Consider the following 27,817-nt stretch of genomic DNA (forward strand, 5'->3'; position numbering starts at 1 on the left):
ACATTCTTTGTGTAGTTCTTAAAAACTAAAAAACACATTTTCCTCACTCAACCCTCTGAGCAGAGTACAGCAAATAGAAAAGTAATAATAATAATGATAATGGTAATAACATTTTTTATTATTATTATTACACGCTTACGTTTATAAAAGCTTGACCTTTTCAAAGACTAACAAAAGGATTAGCCACCTTCCATACGACAGATCAAGAGGCAACTGCTTTGCTTGAGGATTTTGTATCGACTAAATAATAGATAAGGGATAACTAATGATCTCAGAGAAACATAGTGACTACATTTCCCGTGTTTAATTTTCTCCCTTGTTTGTTCTTTGTTGAGTAAAAAATTGTGTTTGTGGCAGCAGTTTGACAACCAGGTCGATTCCCAGGATATGAACTGTATCTGCTGCATTATAACGTTTGTAACACAACAGAAAGGAGGATCAGCTACATAATCTCAAATCCTATCCAGAGGAAATCTTAAGACAAAGATCACAGCACCAATGACACTCTTTGATAGTTGCGTGAGGAGCTACAGTGCAGCACACACATCACTGCTGTGTATTAAGTTGGCCCAGTTAAAGGCTGACCTCGATGGGTCTCTTCGCAGACTGACGCGAATGATCTCGGTGTTCATTTTACAGCGAGACGTCAGTCAAAGATCAATTTGTGAATCCCACTTTTTTTGTCACTGTTGTCAGTTGCTAAGGCAGCCGCAGATAATTCAGTTCGCTCTTGTTGCCGTCTGCTGTCAAACAACAGTCACACCCTTCAGTCTGGAATGTGACGCTTGCATCAACCACCACCTCTGCCTGCAGTGCGATGTTTGGGGTAGATTTTTACCTCTCTATATCTCAGTTGTTACTCGTTTTCCTCTATCTTAGTCAGTTTTGAGGCGTGTTTTTCCTCTCCATCCAGAAGCGAGCTGCCTGGAATGTTTAGTTTCTCCACAAATGTTGGCGCTTGTGAAACAGAGATGCTGCTCTTTGTGAATCTTGAAATGATTATCGTGGTTTCTAGTTTGACTTTTTTACTGCACATGCGTAACCCTTCTCTCTCTTTCTCTCTGTCTCTTTCTCTCTCCAGTCGCAGTCCAGCCAGGCCACACCCAAACCGGCAGCTCAGGTCTCCACTTCGGGGCCTGCACAGTTCGAGGTATCAAACATTCCTCTTTAACGCCCTTTAACCTCTTCTTTAGCTCATTTTGTATACTTCCTTTGTTCAGTCAGCAGCTGACTGACCTCTGACCCGCTAATTATCTGGGCTGTGTGTATTCTTGTGACTTCCTTTCCTTTTCAGCGTTATGTTTTTAAAGTAGTTTCAAGTACGGAGAATAGATTTAGCTATGTCCTCAGAGCAGGGACACACAGTAAAGAAAACTTTCCTTTTCCTTCCATTCAAGTACCATAAAGGTAACACCCAGCTTCACAGTGGGAAGCAGTTTAACCCCTTTAATGCCTCTCCCACACAATGGATCAAAGTGATTGTGCCTTCATGGTTTGGTCATTGAAGTAATTTCCATGTGCTATGATATCTCTCAAATGTTTATTTGGATAAAACTTCAGAAAGTATTTACCAGCATGTAATCAGGAACTTAGAACTAAAAAACAATTATGCTGTTTGTGACTACATGTCAGTTTTGCATATCTATTTTTTGGATGTTTGCCCTTGTTAACATACCAGCATGATGTTTGTGGCTATAAAAGGCATTAGAGCAACAGTTTTAACAACTGTCTATCCAGTGCAGTTTATGGGAGACAACACCAGGACAACTGGCATTCTTGGCTGATACTGAATGACTGTTTCTCTACATTTAAGTCCTTAAAGTCTCTTAATGACCAGCTTTTGTCTGAGAACAACCTCGGTTGGCTAACTGCCTTCAGTATTCTCTTTAACTGTTTTTAGGTCCAGACAGTTTTGACAGGACAAATCAACACTGCCAGCCTGAAGTGTTTTCATTTGGCCTTCAACAACTGGGCTTTGACATTGTCTATTTTGGTGCCCGATTTGGAGAGGAAAGCTTTGGTTGGATATTTGAACTCTGCAGAAAATTGCCACACCAGAATTTAAAACAGTATAATGTGAGACAATGAGATGTTTTAAACTTAATGAGTTATTTACAGATGTAGCTTGTATTACTCAGTCATTAACCTTTAGCTATAAGTGACTCTGGATAGCAGCTGACCTCGGCGCCTCTTTTCAGACCTCTTGGGTGACTTTGCCATAATGAGGTACACCTGCTCATGTATCAGTGGCAGTGTATAGGAGCAGTGCTGTGGGAGGCCTCAGATCATATTAAGCCACAGAAACAGTCACTGTGTATGGTGCAACGATACAGGGCTGACTTAAGGACTGTGTTTTTTCAACTTAAATGGGCACTCCAGTGATTTAACATTGTTCTTCCATAAATTTAGGGCATTCACAAGAAGTAGATGAAAAAAAATAATGTTCAAAACGTAAATAGCAGAGGCCGAGATATGCTCATATATTAACCTCATGTGGCCCGTTCCATGTCAGGTTTAGCATCTTAGCTTTTGGGTGCTAATAGTAGCCGTAGCAAAGCAAGTGAAAAGTCTTCATCCTGATCGATGCAAACAGACTCAATGCATGTCTCAAATTTGGAAACGCACATCCACATTATTGACGAGGTCACATGTCCTTACACCTCCACATTACACCATACATGTCAGATTTAAAGAAACAATGCACAATGTTATATTTGGCATTAAATGTGTTTTAGGAGCAGCTGGATGTTTCTGTGGTAAAAGTATCAAGAGCTTGGATGCTTAAAGGTCTACTATGCAGGAGTCTTTAGTTACTGTTTGTTCTCTGTCCAGTGTTTTGCCTCGCTTTATTTGCATTTGTTCAGTGCTGTGCCCTCCATTTGGATGCGTGCTGCCTACAGTCCTGCTACGTTTTTTTAAAGTCCTGACCTCACATGTGTACTTTGCTCAAGAACATCTCAGATGTATCAAATTAAGGAGAAAATAAGAGAGGCCAGAGTCTCTGCAGATAACTGCCACACACTTCTGCTGGATCAAAATGGAGTCTTTATAGTATAACTGTAATTGATCAGTGCGATGATATAGATAAGTTGTTGATGTCTTTTATTGGTATTCCACACAAACAATCAAATCAGATGATTTTACTGTGGATATGATTAATATTTTATGGTAACATAGGTATGAATAATGAGCTTGTTACACAATAATAAGCCCACTTCACAGAAAGGAAATGATGATTGCCAGATGTTTGTAGGATTCTGTAGAATCATCAATTGATCCTATATTTCCCATAATGCAATAACCAATAGCATTTTTTTTCCAGTGCTTCCTGGCAAACACCAACTGTTTTTAAACTTTTAGCCTCCAACCTGTAACAGAGGCTTGCTGTTATAAATTTGTAGCGCACAAGCCCAAGCCAAGATAATCTGACAGAGAACAGTTTACAGCTGTTTTCACAGGTTCATTAATCCTTCTCATGACAAGTAAACTGACTTATGTGTAAAATCAGTGGATTGCCCCTTTGGTCATGAAAAAGCTAATACATCAGCGATTTTTACAGTCACAAACAAATAATAAATATAATAAATTCAAGCATCCAGTGGGCCGTAAGAGAGGCAGATGATGGACGTTTCCACACCTGGTATGTTGCAGAAGGCATCATCAGGATCCGCCATGGCTACAAAGTCTGGGGTGGTTACTACATCCGCAGGCGGAGCCACACAAAGTGGCGTCACAGCAGGAGGAAGTGCTTCAGTTGTGAAAGGAGGAAAAGCCAAATCAGAGGTAGATGGACTCTGGATGCCTAAATAACAGTGGAGGGGGGCTTTTGGCTGTTTGGTTTGACGTGAATCACGGCTTCCCTTTACTCTGAGCGTGTGCTCACAGTGACAAAGCTCACATCTCTTGTTCACTGGCTTCACCTTCCTTTCATCTTGCACCTCCTTTGTGTATGCGGTATCTCTCTGGCTCAGCCACCCAAACATCTTGACCTTTCAGAAGCTGAACACTTGCTGTATCACGTTAATGAGCTCTCATCACCGACGTGGAGCTGAATAACTTTCATATGACTTGCTTTAAACACTCCTTGGTTTGTAGACTAACACCACGCCGGCAGGTGCCACTGTTATTGACATGTCGTCTGCTGGGGCTGCCTTTGTTGATATGACATCAGCTGGGGCGAGGGGCCGTTCTAAAGAGATGTCAAAGGTAATGCTGTCCTCAATGAGATGCTTGCTGCTTTTCTTTTTATTTACATTACTGCTGATCTTTTTACTGAATTTTGGATTGATTTTCTACCAACTGGGCAGCTTACAGGTACTAGGAAATGTTATCAACAGTATTTGTCATTAGGGCTTGGATGAAATACTCTCAGTACTTCGATTTGTATTGTGATTCAGTAAAAAATAAAATCACAGTAATGGCTGCTGCAGCTGGTGCAAGCCCCAGTGTCGGGGGCCACAGTGAGATGGGTTTAATCTGTAACCACAGCAAGAGAAAATTTTCAAGTTGCTGTTCAAGCAGCTGAAGGTCCGTCCATGGACCGTCTGGCATTGTCTGCTTTCTCACTTTAGCTTTGTTTTTCTTGAAGTGTATATGACATCATGGTACTTGTAGATAACCACAATAAAAGCGTCAACTTCATTTCCACTTCTGCATTTAAACTACTGTATATCAATTTGGTCATTAAAAATAGATTTAAAAAATCCGAAAAAGAAAAATTGTGAGACTTTAGTGTATCGATTTTTTTCCCCTCATCACTATTTTTCATTGAGGTTGTGTTGAGCTTATATATTATTGTGAACAAAGTCCTGGTTGGTTGAGCCATGTGCTTGTGGGGAAACTCCAAACAACATGTGCAACATGTGTGTTGGAGAGCAGCCTTTCAAAAGTCACATGGTCTTTTTCATAACACACATGACTGCCTGTTGTATTGCTTATTGTTACCGTTCTTCTCTTTTGGTTTATTTTAGTTTTTTAGATTTAAAGTTCTAATCACATATCTGATGAATGCAATGCTGAGCAGCAGAGTCACATTTCAGATGCAGTATGTGGACTTACTGAATATACAAACATCCTTTGTTTGCTGCCATTACATAACTCAAGCAAATTTTAAGGCCTTTGTGACGTGAGCTGCCTGGGAGAAAAAAAAATCAATTCAGAGAGTTTAGAAAAAAGGTCAGCAGGAATGTAAAGTATACAAAGTTGTAATATGGGCTAAAAACCTGAAAAAGCACCTGAATTAAACACAGACATTCTGATCAATGGTCAGATAAGTCTCAGTAGAACTGTGTGGTTAATAAGTCGTTTTGAAAAGTGTATTCTTGCTTTAGTCAGACTACGACGGCAGGTCTGACCAGAGATCATTGTACATTCTCTCCCGCTCTGTGTTCACTAACCCTGATTAAATGTTGTCCATGTCTTGTCATTATGTTTGCTGGATTTAGAGGTGAATCTTTCATCCTTGCGTTTATGAGTAATCATTTGGCTACATGTTTGTAGACTGCCCCTGTTTCTCAAGTCACAGCCACAGCTACAGGTCCTCCTCTTGCCTCTGGAGTGGCTGCAGCTGCTGTCAGCACAGCGACCTCTGCCATGACCAAACCTAAGTCATCCAGAGACACGGCCAAGGTAGACCACAGTGCTATAGGATTCTCAGACTGTCTTGACTCTCTCGAGGTGTGCTTCTCTAGTGTTTCTTTCTGCAGCAACGTCTTATGTTGCAGAGGCTTACCGGTTTTCTTCTGCTTTCTGAGAACGCTCAGATACTTGCTTTGGACATCGCTCGCTTTGGGAGTTTCTTTCTTCTTTGAAGATGACCTGTTGGGAAGTATAAAGGACTTTTGTTCTTCACTTTACAGCCCTTTTCTCAGCATGCCTACGGTTGTTGTATTTGCAAATAGTGCACACCTGTGCCCTTGCAACACCCAACATACATCAGAAATATGAGTCATCCAGAGGAAACAAGTGTAGAGGAGAGGCCTACAGGCCTTAGTTGGTTTGTCATAGTTTAATTTCACTGCCACCACAACAGTCAAAGATGATCACGCTAAAGCTTTCAAACCAACTGCAGTGTCTACAACAGCGGCTGTGACAGTAGAGGCTGCAGTTAGGGGAGAATCTGTGCAGGGGAAGCAAGAAGCTAAACTGACACAAACACAGGTAATCGATCCTGAAACCTACATGGGTGGAGGCAACGTGATCCTGTCATCCTGTGTATTTTCTGTCAGTAGAATATTAATAGCTGTGTTGCACTGTATATTTAATGGTGCTCTGACTGAATAGACCGGTGCTGTGCTGTAAGGGCCTGGTGAGATTTTTCATTGGTGTCAGTCTTTGGGGAAATGTCTCTTTCTGGCTTGATAGTATTGTGAGTAAAAGTGAGATTTGATCTTGCGCATATTGATACATTTACAATCAACTTATGCATTTGCTTCAGTAATAGCACAACCACTCATATGCTATAAACCTTTCCATGCTAACAATGTCCTTGTATTGTGCATTTGGTGTTGTTGAGTTCTGTGTACTGATCCTGGACCTGTGTTGCAGGTGCAGGTGGAAATTCCTCCGGCAGCAACTGAAGGACCCAAAGAGGTAAATATTTACTCAAACCCTTTGACTTGGCTTTGTGAAGCATGATGCTTGCTCCAGTGTGCTGAGTTGTGTTGCATGCGCAGGTGGATCCGTTTGATGCCCTTGCCGGCAGTCTGCCATCAGCTGATCCTACTGTACGTCCACAGCCTGTTTACACCGGGCCAGAGGTCACAGAGGTACAACACAGTGCTCATGCATGAGTGTTTGTGTATATACTGAGCTGCAGCATGGATCTGCTGTAAGTAACCGTATGTTGCATGTGTCACAGCATGACATCACTGCCGAGAAAGGTCAGAGGTGTGGAGAAAGAGAGAGCACGCTGCCTCCAGGCTACAGATTGGAAGATATGGTCAGTTCTGCCCTCTTCTGTGTGGTTTTTGTCCCATTGAGAGACCTCGCTGTCAGCACGTGTGATGTAGGGACTGGGAGGGGCTTGGAATGCCAAGTGGATTCGATTTTTTTTAGACAGCAAAGGTTGTAGTATTTTGTTAATCAGAATCAGACTTTTATTGCCAAGTACATTTACAAATGCAAGGGATTTGACTTGGTGTTTTGGTGCAGACCAATTAACATAGAGGAAGAATAAATATATTAACCTTAAACAGAATAAGTTAGATAAAAATAAAGAAGCCATATAAAATGAAAAATACAATATTAATAACACTATGTATGTACAAAACGTGCAATGGAGTAATCGTACAGTTGTGCAGAAGTTAAAGTTGCAGTGCAGACATCTTCAGTCTAAATTAACCCACAGTGTGGGTGTAGACAGTCAAGTCCAGTGCGCATCAATGTAGCACATAAAAACTGATTTACCCTTACATTAATATAATGTTCTCCGACTCTGGGGCTGGATAAGAGTCTGTGTCATGTGGGGTATTCATGATGGTGACAGCAGAGGGGAAGAAACTGTTCTTGAGGCGTGAGGTTTTGGTCCTGATTGACCCGCAGCCTCTTGCCAGAGGAAAGGGTCTCAAAGTGTCCGGGGTGAGAGGGTAATCTAGACAACCTAAGGCATCCATTGGTGCCAACCATGTCAGCATAGCTGGTCGGGAAGGGGGCTAAATAAAGCTCTAAATTTAGGCCAAATTTTGGCAAGGGAACAACTGCCATGGCAGTTTTCAAAGGGGTCCCTTGAACTCTCATCTCAAGATATCTGTGAAAATGAGATCTTTGGGTTCCCACAAGTCTCCACTTAACTTGAAAAGAGTTCTTTCCAGTAAAAGTTATGTTCCTTACAGTCAATGTACTCCTTCAAATTAAAGCTGTATATTTGTCTTTTAGGGAAAAAGACAAAATTTGGGTTACATAACGTTATCCGGGTTCTATGGGAGCTCCAGTGACACCATGTCACCATGACAGGTTGAACTGTGCTAAATAAGTAAAACAGGTCTGTGGTTGTACTAGAGTAATGAAGAAGTTTTGAAATGTCCGTTTTAAAGGCTATGAGCAACACAAACAAAACTCCATTCACATCTTTTGTATCAGGTAGAGATGAATCGGGTTGAGAAACAAACCCATTTGTTGTATAAGTTTCTAAGTTTGCTAATCCTATTGCTCTGTGCTTGTTTTTATTTCTGTGTTTTAATATCCTGTTCTTATATTTTGCACTATGGCCTCTGGGGTTGCATGTTTTGTTTGTGACTTTTGTGTAACGCTTAAGGAGAGGCATGATTATGAAGTATTTTGGTATTATAAAGTACCAAAAGCAGGCATCAAAAGCCTGTTTCATAACCTAGTCGGATATTAATCTTTTTTTTTTATTCTTTGGTCAGATAGTTCCAGCTTTAAATTATTTTATAAATCATTTTTAGGCTTTTTTATTTTGGCAGAAGCTTAGGTATCATATTTGAGATAACTTGTATGAACGTAAAATGATAGCCCAAGAGACAGATATCTCAAAACCTGGATCCAATTATCTGCATGCCCACACACCACTAGAGGAAAATGTTGTTTTTTTTGGATGAACTGAGCCTTTAATGTTGTATTTATTGACTCCCTGATTTACTCCAGCATTCAGTTTTATTTCTTCCAATCTAAATGTAATTGTTTTTTTTCCCCAGCCTCCACCTCCTGCAGATTATAAACCCAAGGATGTCCCTGTAAGTCAACCTCTTATAACCCACAATTAGCAGAGACACAACCTCTTACATTCTACTAATTTTCTCTTTAAACTCTCTTACTTCGATTTTTTCCAACATCTGTAAGCGTATTAGCATGCACACACACATTCAGGAAGTACTATTTCCACTGTGTGATCTCCTGGTTCCTCTAGAGTGGGGAATGTAACATTACACTGGTGGGTGTTGTCTCAGCAAACAGCACAGCACCAACCTTCTCTATTCCAGCACGCTGGCTTTTGTCCGACCAAACCCAAACAGGCATGACCACGTAGACGCACAACCACGTAGACGCACACCAGTATGCTCACACACTGATCCATCTGTTACACACGTTGACATCCGCCCATATGCAGGTTACTATTTACTCACCCTCAGCACACCCACATTTGCATCAGAGTCTACTCCCACTTTGTCATCTTGTCTTGCAAGAAGCTCCTTAAGCTCTGTGTTTCATGATCTACTGCTGCTCCCAAAACTTTCTTCCAGTGTGAGTTTTGTAATTTGAATCTTTATGTTTATCATATTATTGCTAAATCAGAGCGGTTTTATGTGTCATATGTGTATTTTAGGAGATTAATTGTGATATTTTTTGTCATTGTGGAATGTGAAGGGTGTGTCTGTACTTTTTCTGCACTGTTGGAGCATTCAGTGTGGTTTGCATTATTTTTCCCTTTGTTTGCATTTGACTTGGCCAGGCTTGCCCTCTAGTGGAGGATCATGTGGAACATGATTTTGAGTAGTTCTTCCTTAAGTAATCAGATTATTAGTTTAAATAAAATTGAATCATGTAGAAGTATCGTGTTGTTATCTGGTCTTGATGGCCTTTGTTTTCCATTCCAGAAACCACTGAGCACAGACGAGGCCCTGGATTCTCTCTCAGCTGGATTCATGACTTCAACTGGTCCGGCAGCGCCAAAACAACAAGAGGTCAGAGTCTTCAAGCTTGTAGCACTTAGCTGCCACTTCATCCTCCGCCTTCACATTCCATGTACCCTCATGAAAAAAGTCCACACTAGGGTTGGGCCTGTGCAAAAAATAAACAAATGAATAAATTGAAAACAAACAAACGGGTTGATATAAAGATAAACGTTACACTGAACCAGTATACAGAATCTTACCAGATATCGCACTTGACTCAGCAGTTGCTGAGTGGAATGTAAACTTACTTTTTAAACAGATGTCACACATTTTATTTTTTGTTATTTGTTGAAAATGAAATACAATATAGCCATAATCATTATCCTGGCTTGTTATTAAGGATGATTATTTTCCTTACCAGATACTTTTCGCCCTTTGGCGATTTCCCTCCAGCCAGCTGACTTCTTCTTCTTCAGGTTTTTGTAGTGAGATAAAAAATGATCGTATAGATAATTTCTCATTTCAAATTCAATAAACAGCTGTCTGTTAAGAAAGCTTTCAAAAGCGAGTGCCAGGAACAAATAGAAACAGGATGTCTGACAAAAGTTCAGATCAGAACAGTAGCGCTGGCTCTTTTTTATCAGTTTTAAATCTAGAATGTTGCCATTTGGGTGCAGTTTTATTTTTCTAGTAAGTCTGTCTCTTCCCTGTCCTGTCTCGTCACCCCAAAACACAAATGAACTTTCTCGTAAACCAACACAACTTGCACTGGTCGTCCTTCCTCCTACCTATACTGAAATTTGATGTCCTTTGTATTGCCACTGCTCTGCTGACGGCCTCTCGGTCACTCGTGGTTCCATTTGTCCATTCATAAACATGGTATTAATCTGACAACTAATCATGTTGTCAGATTGCTTGTTACAAATGCAATCCAAGATGGATTTAGCATGCCGTCAGCACAGGTTGCTGATGTAGATTATTTTTTAATTAGCGAGAACCTGTCATAAAGATGAATGGTTAAGTGGGTTTACAAAAAAATCAAAGTTTTTAAGTGCGTACACCAGACCGCACTGACACAACCAGAAATCAATCCAACTCTGGTCCATACCTAGAAATTCAGCTGTAGACATTATCAGCCCTAAATATGCACCTACATTCTCGTATGAAAGTGAATGCATAGCATTTTGAATGACAAAAACAAAATTTCCATCTTGTGTCTTTTTTAATGTAGAATAAGGACTATGTTCAAAGCATCAGTGCCTCATCAGCCGCCCCTGCCAACTTTGCACCCCCTCCTGTAAAGGTAAAAAAAAACTATCTTTGAAGTCTTTGCGATGTTGTTATGGTGTCATCTGACCGAAGGAGCTAAGAATGTATCATCTGACGTCATATTTCTGTGTCAGAAATCTCAAACCCCTGCAGCAGCTCCCCCTGTGGCTGCGTGTCCTGCTCCTCCAGCTGATAAAAAAGCCAAGATGGAGGGTGATTTCTCTCTGGAGGCCGGACTTTCTTCTGCTACTGCCACGGTACAAGAGCTCATACCTCCTTTTTTTCTCCCTCAGGAAAGTTGTTTTTCTTGAATGTTGTCTTTGTTGCCTGTTGCAGAAAGCAGCTTCTCCTGTGGCTGTGTGTGCTCCTGCTGATAAAAAAGCCAAGACAGAGAAGTCCAAGAAAGATGACACCAAGCCGGCAGGGGTGAGATTTACAGGAGTTGGAAAAGATGCTTTGACCCTGTTACCCTGCTGTTCTAGTCTTATTTCTGTAGTCAAAAAATATGTGACCGATCAGTAGATCATTAACTCTTCCACCTCATCTCTCCTCAGGGTGACCTTATGTCTCCGGGTGCTCTCAGTGCCCTTGGTGACCTGTTGCCAGACGACGCACCAAAACCTGAACTGCCCAAACTCAGACCTGAGGACATCGTCTCGGTAGGAGAACAAGCAAGCGCACGGTCCTCTCCTCATACATTCTCACAGCCTTTTATCGGCTCTCTAACAGACAGTACAGCCGAGACAATCTCATCTCCACCCAGAAACAGCTACTGACAAATTCACCAACAGACAATGGGTCTCATTCACGAAACGTGAGCCGAACAAATTCGTGTGTAAACCGTTATCAGAAGGAAATTCATGTGTATTCCAGCGTCATCAATATGTGTGTAGCTCCAATCTTATCGTAGATAAACACAAAATCCATGCCTGCCTCTGAAAGAAAAGAAGGAATGCACATTAATATTACTTGTCATCATTAGAAATTACAATTTAAATGTATATTGTGCTCTGTAATACTCATGCCCTTTTAAACATAGAAGTCGAGGAGTAGAAATGGAAGACATTTAGCGAAATTAGTTGGCAACTAACAGATTCCGTTGTCAATTCATGATTAATTGGCATTCATGAACATACACGTTCAAGGAGCAAATCTGAGTTTCCTGAGGCATTCATGATTTTGTTTTTAGTAGCAAGGTGTTAATGTGCAAATCTACTCACAGATTTACTAACATTTCATGAATGAGACCCGATGTCATTTGTCCTCCTCCTTTCCTTTTTACAGGAGGACAAACACAAGAAGGAGAAGGGTGTGCTTGTAGGAGAGAGGGAGGACACGATTCCTCCAGAGTACAGGTTTGATAAGGACAAACTAGAAAAACTTCCTGCCCCTAAACCAGAGGTGAGACTGGGACCAATTTTCTCAAAGGCTCTTAAAGTGTCAGTGCAATATATAACAGAGTATTTCACTCCCTTTCTTCTTTGTCCCTCCTCTCACAGCCCACCATGGGCACTCATGATGCTTTGGACATTTTGTCTGGAGACTTTGTGACCTCCTCAGCTGCTCCTCCTCCTGCAAAGGTACACTGTAGATCTGTCACCGGTAACAGCAGACAGAAATGTTTGAAAAAGGCAGAAATACAGAATCTACTATCTGTTCACATGTCGCTGTTTGTTGTTGTAGACATCCCCCATGGCTGTGTGTCCTCCTGCTGACAAAAAAACCCAGAATGCGAAAGCTTTAGGTGATTTCTCTCTGGAGGCTGGACTTACTTCTTCTACTGCCAAGGTACAGCAAGCTCATGCCATCTTTTTTGCAATCTTCTCTTGGCTGGTCCAAGCGGAAACTTCAGAGGCTGAAAAATGAAGCCAAAATCTGCATCCTCGAATGGCCATTTTGAGGCTGACTCTAAAAGCGGGTCAATCCCTGTAAACCTCAGTGTTAAAATGCCTGACTTTACATTTGAAATAAACATGTTAACAGCCTGATACAACAAACTGTTTTGGTCCCTAGAGCTAATTTACCCCTTTATGGGGTGAATTTTACGTAACTCACCGGATTACATTTGATTAAAGCTTAAAGTTATGCATATTTAAGGGCAGGGTCGTTTTGAGTGACAGGCTGTCTGTGAGGCGTTGTCACAATCTGTGAGCTGGATCTGCCCCTCGCTCCTCCACAGCTCCACTGTAGCAAAAGCTGTCCTTATTTCAGTGTCATCTAATAAAAACTAAGCATTTGGTTGTACTAAAAGACCCTCGAATGAATATTCATAAATGAATAACATTAATGTTAAATACATTTTGTTTTGATGATTTGAAGCCTGTTTTTCACTAGTAAAAATTAACATTGGGTTGAGTAATTATTTTTTGTGAAAATGAGTCGAGCTCTGCTGCATGAAAGTCCAGATTTCTGAGCTATCACGAACCTAATAATTGACTTTATACTTGCACGTATCTGTTGGCAAAATATAGATAAACCTAACTCACTCTAACCTTATTTCTACATAGCATTTGCAAGCGACCACATAGATACTATTCAAGAAGAGGATTATTTGTCCAAAAATCAAGTCTTAAATTTGTCTAAAACTGATCTTGAAAAGGTCTTAAAAAGCATTAAATTTATGTGTCTGATACCTGCAGACACCCTGTTAAAAGGGGATTCCACAAACCAATGGGTGATGTCACAGTGGCTACATTTATTTTTGTGGAATAAACAGCTACGGATAGCCATTAATATAAGGTTTAATGTCCTCTCTGTTGTCTGGTGTAGAAAGTTGAGTCCTCCGCAGTCCCCCCTGTGGCTGTGTGTAAAGCTCCTGCTGCTGGAAAAGACGCCACTGACGGCAAACCCAAGACTGGTCAGGTGAGCTCAGGATATCTACAGTTCCTTTTTGTCTTTCTGTTTATCCACATTGCCTTGTCTCTCTCTCATGTGGGAAAGATTTTCATGTCAAAAGTTAAAAAGTAAATGTGTGACAGACTGATGGAGCACAATGTCACTGCTCCCTCCTCAGGGTGACGCAATGTCTTTGGATGCTCTAAACGCTCTTGATGACCTGTTGCCAAAAGATGATCCGAAACCTGAACTCCCCAAACTCAAGCCTGAGGACATCGTCACGGTAGGAGCACAAACAGCCACAGACACAGAGTTCACAGATTTTGGTGGCAGAGAGAGAACCTCCCGCTGCAGTAATATTTCCTCCTCTTTTCCTTTTTACAGGAGGACAAACACAAGAAAGAGAAGGGTGTGCTTGTAGGAGAGAGGGAGGACACGATTCCTCCAGAGTACAGGTTTGATAAGGACAAACTAGAAAAACTTCCTGCTCCTAAACCAGAGGTGAGACGAGGACAAATTTGCTAAAGGCCCTTAAAGTGTCTCATTCAAATGCAGTTATAACAGGATATTTCACTCTTTGTCCCTCCTCCTGCAGCCCACCATGGGCACTAATGATGCTTTGGACATTTTGTCTGGAGACTTCCTGACCTCCTCTTCAGCTCCTGCGGTCCAGGCTCCTGTTGTTACCCCCTCTGCTCCTCCTGCACAGGTACACTGTGGATCTGTTACTAGGACCTGTAGCCAAAACCTCCTCTGTGATGCACACATGAGTCAATCCAGCAGATAAAGGATGCATACAGAGGCAGTAGTAGTTTTTGGGTGATTAGTTAGACGAGAAGTTTTATATCTCTCTCGTGCCTTTACACTAAATAGAGCAGCCGGTTAGCTTAGCAAAGCATAAAGAATGGAGGTCTGGAAACAGCTTTTCTGGTTCAGTCCAAACGTTGAATATAAATTTAATCCACCAGCACCGTGAAAGATCACAAATCAACACATTTATCTTGTTTGTTCAACTGATATGTAAAAATAATACATATGCTAAACTATTTTTCAGCTTTGTATTCAGAGTGGTATAGATCTTCTCATCTGATTTTCAGCAAGAGGCCAACTAAGTCTGAATCCCAAAATGTCAAAATATGTAAAAACTTTGTTTATACACTGATTTTTTTTTCAAATCCTCTTTTTATTGAGTTATGTCATAGTCCAAATATATAATCCTCATAAGACTTATAAGCTTTGTCTTTATATCAGATTTAATGTTTTTTTTCCCCTCCTGCTTTCTCACCATGTTATCACTGAAAGCTGTTGTCTCTGTTTTCCAGACCAAAGTAGAGGATTTATCAGCTCTGGATCAACTTTCTGCAGATTTTGTGGCTCCAACTAAATCATCTGTAGTTCAGGCTGGTGTCCCTACTTCTACCAAGAAGACACAACAGGTAAACCTGTTAGTGCGTGTAATGTTTGCATATCTGTGGAATATTTTGTCCTCCTACAGTGTGTGTCCTCTTACTTAGTTAATAGAATGTGCATGCCTGTCCTTGCGTTGTCTCCTCTCTTGGTATTTTTACATGTCCCACTGTTTGTCTCTGTGTTCTTGCAGAAAACAGTTTGTCCTCTGGAGCAGTCTAGCTCAGCTGATGTCCTTCCTGGACAACCACGGAAAGCAACATCCGCGCCTGATAAGGCAACTGTGAGGATCCAAATAGACTTTTTTTCTACAATGCTTCATTTTCTATGATTTAAAAAAAGTTCTTCTTAAAACTGCATTACAAGAAAAATACATTTCTGCACAGTTGCATTTAACAATGAGGCTACTCTAAATATATTGATATTATAGTATTTGTGGAATTAGATTTCAGAGGTGACTGCGTAAGATCATTTACGTAACTCCAGAGTGTTCATTTCAAAAGTTAAAATTTATTGCAAAAAAAGAAAAATGTTTTTGATTAATGGAATGTCCTCTTTAATCCATATATGTTGATGTTTAGCTTTTGGAAAACAACATTTTCAATTTGTTTAATAAATTATATTTATGTATATATATATATAAGTATGTTGGGTTTTTTTTTAAATTTATATATTTTATTTTTTTCTCCAGTTTGGGGGACATTCCTTGCCAAGTTGCTCATTATGTGTTTTACAGTTGTTTTTTTTTTTTTTTTAAGAAATCAAACCAATATTCTCAGGTTCCAAAGTTTTAAATGCTACTGAGAGGCATCTGAATGCAGGACAAGAAAACTGATGTCAATCCAGGTGTTAAATAGTTAAAAAATAAATGTGTGACAGACTGATGGAGCACAATGTCACTGCTCCCTCCTCAGGGTGACGCAATGTCTATGGATGCTCTAAACGCTCTTGATGACCTGTTGCCAAAAGATGAACCGAAACCTGAACTCCCCAAACTCAAGCCTGAGGACATCGTCACGGTAGGAGCACAAACAGCCACAGACACAGAGTTCACAGATTTTGGTGGCAGAGAGAGAACCTCCCGCTGCAGTAATATTTCCTCCTCTTTTCCTTTTTACAGGAGGACAAACACAAGAAAGAGAAGGGTGTGCTTGTAGGAGAGAGGGAGGACACGATTCCTCCAGAGTACAGGTTTGATAAGGACAAACTAGAAAAACTTCCTGCTCCTAAACCAGAGGTGAGACGAGGACAAATTTGCTAAAGGCCCTTAAAGTGTCTCATTCAAATGCAGTTATAACAGGATATTTCACTCTTTGTCCCTCCTCCTGCAGCCCACCATGGGCACTAATGATGCTTTGGACATTTTGTCTGGAGACTTCCTGACCTCCTCTTCAGCTCCTGCGGTCCAGGCTCCTGTTGTTACCCCCTCTGCTCCTCCTGCAGAGGTACACTGGATCTAGTACTTATAATCGCTTCCTTAAATAGTACAGTGTGATGCACAGATGCCTCTTTGCAGTGAAAAATTCCTAAAACAGAAGTAATTACAACTTGAAATTTAGAGTCCTGCAAAGATTTAATGCACCTCATTCTGTTACTCCTTCAGACCTCTGGAGGCTTCGCTCTGGAGTCCGTGGGCTCCACTGCTGCTCCGACAGTGGCATCTGCTGCTTTTGTTCCCGCAGAGGCTGCCCCACAGGTAAACACTCAAGTTCAACTCAGGCCTTTTTATGCCTCCACGTCTGTGATTGCAGTAGCCAGAGGAAGTATGTTTTTGGATTGTACGTCCATTCTCATCAATCATCAAATCTTAAGAACGCCTTGAGGAAATGTCTTCAAATTGGCACAAATGTCCACTTTGACCACAACAATCTGATCAGTTCATTCGTAAGTCAAAGGTTCACCGTGACCTTGCATCCTTGTCATTCTCGTGAATGCGATTTCTCAAGAAGGTTGTGAAGAATTGACCACAAATTTGGCACAAACATCTACTTGGATGTAAGAATGAACTGAGTAGAACTGGTTGAAGGTCAAATGTCACTGTGACTTTGCAAAACATGTTTTTGGCCACAACTCAAGCATTCCTATGCTAATTGTGACAAAAAAACACAGAAATATCTAATAGGATAAAGTGATAAAGTTATGACATTTTATATCCCAAATGTCAACTTCACTGTGACAGCATTATGTTCTGCAAAAACACCTTTCTGGCCTTTACTCCACCTCATATGTTAGAGACATTCTGGTCAGATACTGACTCTTTGACACTAATCTTGAGTGCCCACCTTGAAACTTTGCTGATTGTATAAATCGTCTGTGCTGAGGTTGGGAAGGTGTGTGTAAAGCTTGTGTTTGTGTTTTGCCAGACATGGATGTAAACTGTAACTACAGTACAACCATGAGGTGGTAATTGTAGTTTTACTCTTCAGAAACCTGCAGTTACATCCTACTCTTTTTGTCTGTTTGTGCACTCAGCTGTCGGCGGGAGCGGACAGTGCTCTGGATGCTCTTTCAGATTCATTAAAGGATATCACACCTGCACCTCAGCCTGCCCCAGTTCCTGCAAAAGACATTGTTAAGGTAGCCAGCTTGCTTCAAGAGCATTGCCTGCCTTGAAAAGAGAATATTTTCACTGTCAGAGTTCTGAAGGAAAAAGTCAGCTTCAGTTGCCCTGATGTGTGTGGTTGTTTCAGGAGAAAAAAGTCGTTGAAGAGAAGCTGATTAAGATGGGAGAGAGAGATGACACACTGCCACCAGAGTATCGACCCACTGAGGAGGATCTCAAGGTAGGATTTGTCCGTCATTTTCGTCCAGATCAAATTATCTCTAATTTTCAGATGGTCAGACAGTTATGTTTCCCAGACGATCCTAATGAATTTGGCAGTCTCTGATGTTTGCCTATAATACAGCCTCTTAGTCGTGTTAATGGATAATTTATGTTTTGGTAAGCAGCTACTGTGAGTTTATGTGTTTTGTGGGTAAACTATAAGAATCAAATGGTTTCTATATTTTTGTTTGAATGCCTTTGAAGGAACAACGAGGAACATTTTTAACTAATGCAACAGAAGATGTTACAAAGAAAGAAGGCATTGTTCTTCATGTGATTGACAGTTTTAAACTTTGAATCTGGGGCAAAAATATAAATTCTTTTTTTTAGAAGTATCAGTTTTACTTTGTGTCTAATGTGCATCTTTTTTTTCTTCAAGAAAATGGCAGAAGAAAAAGCAAAAGGAGATGCAAAACCCAAGGAGGTAAAACTGCACACACTCATAAAATATGACGGTGGACAGACGAGCACAGTTATATGATCTACACACTGTGTATATACAACTTGCAGACAGTTTGTTTTCCTGTCTTTCTGCAGAAGACTATGGATGATAAAACAGCTTTGGACTTGCTGTCCAGTGACTTTGCTGCAGCGTCTCAGCCCGCTGCTGCGTCTCAGCCCGCTGCAGCGTCTCAGCCCGCTGCAGCAGCTGCATCCTTTGCAGCCACATCAAAGCTGGAACCTCCTGTGCTGGACTCAGCGCCCCTGAAGGTAGCACCAATAGCGCTAGTGATAGTCATAGTGAGAAAAGCACAAGTGTAACACAAGTTTTGCACATGGTTGCTTGCTGAAATTGTTATTGAGACACTTTATGAACCATAATGACAGTCCAAATGTCTGCTCTGAAAAAGGCCTGTTTTGTGCAACTGTATGTAGTGCCCACTGCTGTCATGTGTCAGGACCGCACTTCCCAGAAATCACTTCAAACAATTGCTTTCTTTGGATGCTCTGTTGATTAAAAGAGCTGTATGAGCCGCTAACGTCTGCACAAGGCTCTCACCATGGAGGTGGCAGAGCCAGCGGCTAGCAGCTAATTTTGCCAATAGGTAACGGTGCTGGCAGCACAAGAGTTACTCTTCTGGGATGAATTCATGGGTAGGGACAGTGTGTGGCATGGCTGTATGATGAGGTGCAGAGCGGTGATGATTAGCAAGCCAGTAGGATACATATGTGCACCAACATGCATGCATGGCCGGACTGTCTACCACAAAGTACAGAGAAGCTCAGATTATAACACACACAGCTGGGGTTTGACTTCATTCACTGCTCAGTAGGCCATTACTCTACTGTAGCTTTACATAGCAAATAGCAGTTTGCTGCTATATTTATGTTGCATACAGCTATTTTAGGTCTTATACATACAGTCTTTAGCAATACTGGACTCAAAAACAGCAATGTAGTGAGTAGGGTGTATAATAGTTACTGAAATGAGAATTCATTTATGCTGAATTGTTCCAGATTCTAACTTAAACAACAGCATTAGTTCAGTACATTAATGCATCATGATCTCACTGTGTTTAAGTTTGTTTACTGTTAACTTTTCTCTCCCAGCCAATGCCTGGTCCTGTCCTGGATTCCCTGTCTGGCACGCTGCTCCCAGAAGCCCCAGAGTTCCAATCTAAGACCGAAAAACCAAAGGTAAAAAGAAAATGTGTGTGAGATCAGGATTTGAGGTTGCACCATCAGAGGACATTATATTTACAGTTAAAGACTAACAGCAGGTCACACGTACATGCAGAGTTTGACATCTAATGTTAAAAAGCTGCTGTTGACTAATGGCAGTTCATAAGTACTGCTGTTGTTAGTGTTTGTTGTTACATGGCGCCCTCTGCAGGTTGTTTACTAGCACTTACCGTATCAGTGGGTACCTCCTCATGGAATGGTTGAGCCTAACCGAGGTGTCAACTTTGTTACAGAGCAAGAGCAAGTCAAAGTCAAAGGCTAAAGTAAGAAAACTGCCTGCTGCATGAGGACAAAAAATCAGTTGCATATGATGACAGACTGAATCTGTGTGTTTCTGTTTTAACCAAAATAAAAACAAATATCTCCATCGGCGGAGCCTAAAGCTGCATGTGATGCCCTCTCCTGTCTCTGCTTCAGCTGATGTTAATTCCTTCAAATAATTACATCAAACCTGCAGAGCTATTGCATGTAAAGGCACCGCTCCTTCTTTTCTTTTACATGTTTGTTTTTTTTAACTGTAACCTTGTATTTCAGAAACATGCAGAGGTGCCTTCTGCCACTGATCAGCTACCAGCTCAGCCAAGCTCAGACGTCGTGCCAAAATCTACAAAGAAGGGAGGAAGGAGCTAGACCACTAAGTACGGGTTGTTCTCAGCGTTTGCACAACTTTCCTTGATAAAAGATGCTCAGTATCGACAAAGATGTTTCCACTGACTGCTGATTGTGTCTCGTGTTGCAGGTTGTCGGCACAATTTGTTCTCCCGGCCACAGGGACGCAACGGTGAGGGAGCTGCTCTCTGGATAGTAATTCTATTTTTATAAATCGAGAATGTATACTGGGTGAAAGATAAACCGAGACATGCCCATAACATTTGCACAATACACACACGCACACACACACACACACACACACACACACACACACGCATGCACACACCTCTGCATGCAGCGCCTTTTTTTGCTCAGTTTCACATGTATTTTTAGGAGGAGCAAGTTTTGGTTTCAGGCATTTGAGAAATGAAATGACTTGTTAAAACAAGATAGAGACAAAGACAGGAGGAAAATAGAGGAGATTAAGTCAAGGTTTTTACTTTTGTTGGTTGGTGTGTTGAACGCATTGAGGAAAGGAAGGCGTTGCCCGTCAGAGTCCTGCATGCACATCTCAGCTGACAGTTGTCCCAGTGACGCATAAACATCACAACACACTTGTCTCAGCCTGGTGGTGTAGTGACGTTGGTGGGAGCAGTGGCGACTGTCAGCTGGCATGGGAGCAGTAAGGAGTGGGTGTATAGTATTGGGATGTTTGTGCAATCTTGATGTGCTCAGAAAAGCCAAGTTTTCTATCATGATCTTCTCAGATGCCATTAAGACACTAGTGTACAGCTTAGTTTGCTTCTATACATACAAACATATAGTTTACATAATTAAAAATGTGTGGAGGATTTTCAGGAGGTATTCTGCTTAATTCTGTATCCGAGAGCTTTTTGCAAATGCCTTTTACTTTCTGTAGAAAAATTCACGAAAAGGGTCTTTTGTATGTATTTGGCCTTGTAGAAAAAATGCTGGTGTCCAGAAGTGCACTTATTGAACCAAGGTGGTTACAAGTTTTGTTGTCCGCCCTTGTTTGTATACTGTAATAGAAAAAAAAAAAAAAAGAAGATTTTTGCTCTATATAAGACAACACTGTATAATTTACAAAGGGCTTTCAGATGTAAAGTCAGAAAGTAGTATACTGTCCCCTAGGTTGTTTTTCATGTCAAAGGTTTTGTGTGGGTGTGAGTCAAAAGATTGAGAGGTATTTTAGATGTGGGAATACTAATAAGATTTTACAAAAAATCTAAAAAGTTTGAATGGTGTAGTGGCTGTATGTAGTCTATAATTTGTGCCTAAAATAAGAAACAAAAACCAACAGGAACTGCCTTAATATGTGGGCAAAGAAGGCTAAAAAATACAGCAGGAAACGAATAAACACTGTTTTCTTGAAGGCGTAAGGGAAGTGTGTGATTGTGTTCAACTGAACGGGAACTGAATCTACTCTGAAAATGTCTTCCTCTACTCTGACCCGCGGGTTTTCACTCTGCATACAGTTGTAGCAGCCCACTTCCTTTAAACCTGAGGGGGCTTACAACAAAACAAATGTCTTTTGCTTTAACTTTATGTGAAACTTTATATTTCTGTGCCAAAACCCCTGATTACTGATGGGGATGCAAATGAGTGGGTTTGATGTGCGAAGAAAAAAACAATCAAAAACAAAGCAACAAACAAACAAAAAAACATATTATACGAAACATAAATAAAGACATAAAATACATTGTTCTTTGAGTAATGATATTGTTTATTTTAGTTTTTTTTATTATTGAATTGTACAAAAACTTTAAAAAATAGAGCAGAATTAAAAAATATTGGACATCCAGTTTTACAAAAGGAAAGTAATGTGTCCTATTTGTTCGTCTTTTCTTTGAAACTGTAAAGATTTGAATTATGAGAAACACTACTTTAAAGAAATTTTAATTTACAAAATGTATAAAAAGCATAACTAAAGAAAAATTATAAATGTTAGCAGTTCAACTCATCCTGTTGGAAATCATATCAGAGAGAATTGGTTTTTTTTTTAAGCTAAAGACGGTTTAAGTTTTGTTTAAACTGAAAAACTAAAAGACATCAAGTCACAGCAATAAGTAAAAAAAAATCAGCAGTTCAAAATTGACTTGGGTGCTCTGTACAAATTCATACATTTTAAAAGTAACTTAAATCAAAGTGCGTACCGCTAATATTTTTATTCTCAGGGCTTTATTGGTTTCTAGTATCTAAAATTCACAGGGACTGGATAAATAGACATTTCATATCATAATTTCTTTAAAAGATTTCAATCTCAGTGTGATAACGCAGCATTATCCTCAATCAAACAACATTGCAGTTAAAACAATTTGCATTTTTTCCATCACAAACAATGAGAACGTTTTAAGTTGGCAATAAAATATTCCCCATAAATGTGATTAAACTGTGAATGAGATGAAAAATGATTTCCGCAACAGAAACGTGAGATGGTAATATGATTGCCTTTTTATGAAATTTCTGTGAAAGTGCATCATTTAGATTAAATGTGTCTGTTGGTCATCTTTTGATTCCCAGGAGCCGCCATCCGCTGTCTAAATGACATAAACAAGGTGTTTCAAATAATAATAATAATTATAACAAAAACAGTCATGATATTTATAATAATAGGTTATTTCAGGAATTCAGTGCTTTGGTCACAATGAAATTACAAAAGAAGTGCAGGGCCGTAGCTACAATTCAAAGACACTGAGGTTGTGTTTTTGCAGAAAAATATAAAGGGGTTAATCAATATATAAATATGAAAAAAATAAAAGCCTTCATTTTGGTGTCTGGGGTGGCGTTGGGGGAAACTCATTGGACCTCAGTATTTCTAAATTCTGGCTATGGCCCTAAATATTACACTCAAAGAAAAATAAATAACTTACTTTCTTTTGTAATGGTGTGGGCATCTCCGTGTTCTTATTCCTACACAAAATCCAACGTGATATGTAAAAAATGGAAAAAGTATTTTTAATCGTTACACAAATATTACAGTAAAATCATCCCATATTAAATTAAGAAAAGCAGGAAAAAAACGACTGAACAATTTAAAAGTAATTTCTCCTTTCCAATAACAGTTATTGACTGCATAGTAAATATACGACACATGGGGTGTAACTGGCTACGTGACGGCCTTTTTTAAAAAAAATTATTTTATTTTTTAAAATGTAGATAATCAGATTGACTTACGGTTGCAGTACAGGATGGTGATGATGAGGAGTAGCAGAAGAAGGCCGCAGCCACCAGCCAGAGGGCCCAGTATGATTAGAGAGCAAAACATTTGAGGACTGGTTTCAACTGCAAAACACATTCTCATTTACCACCAGCTTTATACGTGTAAAGATGTCCGAATATGCACGAGTGTGATTTTGAACATTTACTTTGCTTTGTATTGGTGTTGCAAACACAAGGTGTGGCAGTTGTGCACGGATCTTTTTTGGCAGCAGTGGGCTGTGGTGCTGGTACTGCAACTTGGACTTTTTTTGAGGGGAGAGAAAAGATGCAAAGTGATACTAAAAAGCATCTATCATCAGATCATTTGATCAAACATATGAAAGAAAACTCACCTCCGAACAGTCGGGTTGGCCTGCCAAATTTCAGCTCAGTACCTTTGAAGAGGGATGCGCAGTTGTAAACGCCTGCGTCCCTAGCTTTGTTGAAGGACACCAGTGTCAGAATATCTGGCCGACTATTTGAGTGTCTAAAGATGTCGGGAAAGGAGGCTTTGGGTGACTTCAGAACACCATTGTTGCTGAAAGATGCAATGAATTCCATGCCAGATGAGTCAAGAACGCGAAACCAGACAACCATGGTGCCCGTTTCTTGAGGCTTACAGTTGATTTCAACCAACTGCCCTTCCTTCGCAATCATATCTTCACCAGCTCCTGAGGTCATTTCTAAAAGATGTGATCGAATAGGAGCATTAGTGTTATTCACCTCTCTGCTTTCCGTTACCCAAAAGAAAAAGAAACAGATCAGAGGACGCTTTAGAGCTACCACACGGAAGTGAAAAGACTTGATATTTAGGTTAAACTTACCTCGAAAAAACACCAGGATCACCAGAATCCGAATCCTTTTTTGGTCCATTTGTACCTTTCAGACGACAAAGCTGCTAAATGTGTTTTTGTGGTATTTGTTGGAGCCTGCTAGAGATAGTTCAGCGAGATATGGAGCCACGCCCCACCTGTAACCTTCTTTTCTGCTTTGTCGAATGGGATCATTGCAGTGGAGGGTTGCAGACACCTCCTGCAAGCATGGTCGTGGTCTGCTCGATGTTTGAAGTTGAGCCCCCCGATCTGTGCGTCACACTTCTGCCTCGGATGTGAAGCATCGAATAGCGCATCTTCATCCACCAGAAACTGACACACAAATGCAGAAGTGCACAGTATGTAGGCTGAGAGGGGCAGTGGGAGGAAGTGTAAGAGAAGCTGAAGGCAGCCCACTTTACTTGACACTGTTTCTGCACAAATCAAATGGATTTCAAGTAGTGCAAATTTCAATAGACTCGTCTTGGACTCGTGTAAACAAAAATCTGCCCTGCTGAAGTGTCCTAGAGCTGCAGAGCTGGCTGACTTTGACCTTTGACTTCACTCCTGTGTTTGAAGTAGGGCTGGGCAATGTATCAACATTATATCAGTGTCTTGATATGACACAAGATATCATAGATTTAGATATTGTGATATCATAGTTATTGCTTTTTCCTTCCTTACAGGCTGCATTACTGTAAAGTCGTGTAATTTTCGGAACTTACCAGACACTGCTCTAACTGTTCTGGTCTTTGCCCTTACCCACTCAGTCATTATATCCACATGACTGATGATTATTTATTACAAATGTCATTTGTAAAAGCAGCAACTCTACAATATTTTCACAATATCAGTGTCAAGGTAAAAATATCTAAAAACCATATCACCCAGCCCTAGTTTGATGTGACATGGAGGAGCTAAAAAAGCATTTATGATATCCTTTAGAATCCAAAAAATGACTTTCTGTCTATTTTCCTGGTGAGATTTGTTCTTGAAGTCACAGATGTAGAGACAGCACGGTGGCAGAGGGAATAAAAAAAAACCAAAAAAAAAACAACAAGACCTCATACTGCTCGGTCAGTGTCCCCTGATCTTACCAGCCACCTATTTTCAGCAAGAAATACTATATGAAAGTACAGTAATGCCAACCTAAAATAGTATAAAATGTAAATATTTCTTAAACAATGTGCACTTATCTCATAATCTGTCTACAGAGGGACAGTATATGTGCTGGGAAGCCCCTGCCTGCTTGTTGGTGTGTGTGGTTTGGTTTCCTGGTTTAAAATAGATAAAGCAGAGTGGTGTAGGACATCAAGAAATGGTGTATGCCTGAGCTGCTTTCAGTGGTTTCTAACCTCAGTCATTTTTGTCTTTTCACACCTGGTCCACACAACGCTCCTGCGATTGATCCTTATTAACACATTATTCTGTTTTGTACAAGTTGATGTTGCTTTTCTTTTTGATTGGTCTTTTTTATTCGTTTGTGACTCGTCGTCACTAACCATGCTCAAAGTTTTTGTCTTACATAACTTACCAGGGGTCAAAGCAGTGATGCTTGCTGCTGGAGCCCAATCGTTTTTGCTCCAAATATTCATCTTTTTTCTTGTTCTTCTTTATTTTTTTCCTACTCATTGTGTTCATGCAGAAAAAAAGTAAATCAAAAGCTCAAAAAATTGGCAGCTTGGTTGCAAATTCCACCCACTACTTAGGCACAAAAAATGACAATGCCCTCAATTTGACGCTGTAATAATCAACTTTTCGCTTTAGCAATTATCTAAAAATCGGCTACGCTTGGAGTCAAAATTCTTTCAAAATATTAATATCTCAATTGATTGGCATCTTTGTGTCAGTGGTCTTCAGCTTTAGAAATGTCAGATTCTCTAACTTTTTCTCAATTTTCTCAAAATCATACTTTCAACATCTAATCCCAAACCATTGGTCCAACTGTCCTGAAACTTTAGCAGGATCAGCTACAGAGATCCTTGACCCAAAGTACTCAAAGAACTTTTGATATGTTAATCTGTTATGAAAGTTGTGTTTTTTTAAACAATTGCCATTTGGGTTCAATTTCATATAAAATATCATAAATAACAAATGGTGTAGATACACAGTAATATCTCATGAAAAATGTCATAGTATAGTTTGCCAAAATGCTATAAAAAGTCATAGTATAGTGTGCCAAAAAAAAGTGATATGTCAGGGATTGTACGCTGAAATAAAATAGCATAAAAATGTCATACTATATTACGTCTTCCAAAATAGCATAAAAATGTCATGCTATGGTATGTTGTCCAAAATAGGATAAAATGAGTCGTATGATAGTATGTTGTCAAAAGTAGCATAAAAAAGTCATAGTAAAGTATGTTGTCCAAAAAAGCATAAAGAATTCATACTGTAATATATTTCCCAAAATAGCATAAAAATGTCATACCATAGTATTTTGTCCAAAACAGTATAAAAATGTCAAAGTGTAGTATGACGTCAAACACAGCATAGAAAGTCATACTATGGTAGGTCGTCCAAAATAGCATAAAAATGTCAGAGTATAGTATGTTGTCCAAAATAGCACAAAAAATTGTTTCCCGGAGAGCACTTTAGCCCCGAGCAAATCAACAGAAACAACCCTGCCACCCACCACAGTCCCGTCCCGACTCACCTGCTGCTCTGACACTTGAGGAGCCCCTCCTCTTCCAAAACTACGAGGTGGTGGAAGAGGGACTGGTTGAGTCTGTACCAGAGGATCAGAGGTCCGTTTTGTATTTATTCACCCCACAAGAAGAACAGGATGAGGAGCAGCCTTCAACATCCACAGTAAGTGAATAACCATATACAGCAGATAGGCTCCTGGCCTATGGCCTCCATGGCTTGAGAACCATTGGTTCTCAAAGGCTTACATTACTCTTACTACAAACTACTCTCCATTGCATAAAGGCCCTGTCAAACAGATGCTAAAGATAGAATTTCTATTCTGTCTTTTTTGTTTCCTTGTTTAGTCTGTTGGGCAGTCAATCACTTTTAGTGATTTAATATCACTGCCGAAACAGGAGAGGTCTGCCAGGAGAAGAAAGAAGCCGCCGTCGGTCCCCCTCCACCAAAACCAAACAGCCAAAGGGAGAAAAGAGAAGGGCCAAGGCAGGAAAAAAACAGGATGGAGAACCCTATAAGGTATGCCAGGTCCTCAGCTACCCCACTGCTGGCAGAGAGCTGTGGTGAGAATAATGGAATTTACAATAATGATGGCTTCATCTGTCACGGCTGTCTTTGACACAACCTATCCTTGCAGGCCAGTGGAGGAGCCCCTTACACACACACACACACACACACACACACACACACACACACACAATGTTGCAAAATGAGTAATTGCCTCACCAATGAATTTGAATGTTCGTCATGAATTCTTGATTCTTACATGTTATTCTTAATGAATTATAATAATGTTGTTTAAATGATATGTTATATTACTGTTATTTAAATGCTATGCTTTTTTAAAATCAAAGATAATTTGATTATTTAATGAGAAATGTCTGTTTCGCTGTGCAATTTCAGTGGCTCATTTTACCTAACCACTGCAAATCTAAAAAAAAAGACTACTTATGTTTGAA

The 27,817-nt window shown here is 40.2% G+C and overlaps 2 protein-coding genes across 35 annotated transcripts in view; one reads left to right on the plus strand and one right to left on the minus strand.

The window, feature by feature from the left end:
• cast (calpastatin) overlaps positions 1-21,906 on the plus strand; it is a 44,932-nt gene extending 23,026 nt beyond the window's left edge. For 8 of the 34 annotated variants that reach the window (XM_088086130.1, XM_088086143.1, XM_088086173.1 and 5 more), the window contains 34 exons: positions 1,082-1,150; positions 3,652-3,783; positions 4,096-4,206; positions 5,500-5,628; positions 6,547-6,591; positions 6,675-6,767; positions 6,860-6,940; positions 8,655-8,693; positions 9,555-9,641; positions 10,804-10,875; positions 10,976-11,098; positions 11,178-11,267; positions 11,396-11,500; positions 12,126-12,242; positions 12,341-12,421; positions 12,525-12,629; positions 13,611-13,703; positions 13,855-13,959; positions 14,061-14,177; positions 14,272-14,385; positions 14,999-15,112; positions 15,277-15,366; positions 15,998-16,102; positions 16,204-16,320; positions 16,415-16,528; positions 16,687-16,779; positions 17,556-17,660; positions 17,774-17,866; positions 18,287-18,331; positions 18,445-18,618; positions 19,459-19,545; positions 19,824-19,853; positions 20,125-20,228; positions 20,330-21,906. In XM_088086130.1, the coding sequence (XP_087942256.1) occupies positions 1,082-1,150; positions 3,652-3,783; positions 4,096-4,206; positions 5,500-5,628; positions 6,547-6,591; positions 6,675-6,767; positions 6,860-6,940; positions 8,655-8,693; positions 9,555-9,641; positions 10,804-10,875; positions 10,976-11,098; positions 11,178-11,267; positions 11,396-11,500; positions 12,126-12,242; positions 12,341-12,421; positions 12,525-12,629; positions 13,611-13,703; positions 13,855-13,959; positions 14,061-14,177; positions 14,272-14,385; positions 14,999-15,112; positions 15,277-15,366; positions 15,998-16,102; positions 16,204-16,320; positions 16,415-16,528; positions 16,687-16,779; positions 17,556-17,660; positions 17,774-17,866; positions 18,287-18,331; positions 18,445-18,618; positions 19,459-19,545; positions 19,824-19,853; positions 20,125-20,220 (3,171 nt within the window). In that variant the 3' untranslated portion in view covers positions 20,221-20,228; positions 20,330-21,906. Of the gene's footprint in view, positions 1-1,081; positions 1,151-3,651; positions 3,784-4,095; positions 4,207-5,499; positions 5,629-6,006; positions 6,160-6,546; positions 6,592-6,674; positions 6,768-6,859; positions 6,941-8,654; positions 8,694-9,554; positions 9,642-10,803; positions 10,876-10,975; positions 11,099-11,177; positions 11,268-11,395; positions 11,501-12,125; positions 12,243-12,340; positions 12,422-12,524; positions 12,630-13,610; positions 13,704-13,854; positions 13,960-14,060; positions 14,178-14,271; positions 14,386-14,998; positions 15,113-15,276; positions 15,367-15,997; positions 16,103-16,203; positions 16,321-16,414; positions 16,529-16,686; positions 16,780-17,555; positions 17,661-17,773; positions 17,867-18,286; positions 18,332-18,444; positions 18,619-19,458; positions 19,546-19,823; positions 19,854-20,124; positions 20,229-20,329 lie in introns of all 34 variants that reach the window. The other 26 variants (XM_088086159.1, XM_088086200.1, XM_088086226.1 and 23 more) reach the window with 10 other exon arrangements.
• On the minus strand, positions 21,902-24,567 carry cd8a (CD8a molecule). The gene is made up of 6 exons (XM_042502251.2): positions 24,225-24,567; positions 23,754-24,083; positions 23,568-23,663; positions 23,377-23,484; positions 23,073-23,112; positions 21,902-22,739 (listed from the first exon to the last, which is right to left on the minus strand). Exons 1-6 carry the CDS (start codon positions 24,271-24,273, stop codon positions 22,688-22,690), a joined length of 675 nt encoding a protein of 224 aa, XP_042358185.2. The 5' UTR covers positions 24,274-24,567; the 3' UTR covers positions 21,902-22,687.
• Between the last annotated feature and the right edge of the window lie 3,250 nt (positions 24,568-27,817).

Source organism: Plectropomus leopardus, chromosome 2, assembly GCF_026936395.1.
Source record: "Plectropomus leopardus strain MGB_pleo_1.0 chromosome 2, ASM2693639v1, whole genome shotgun sequence".
NCBI classification, from domain to species: Eukaryota; Metazoa; Chordata; class Actinopteri; order Perciformes; family Serranidae; genus Plectropomus; species Plectropomus leopardus.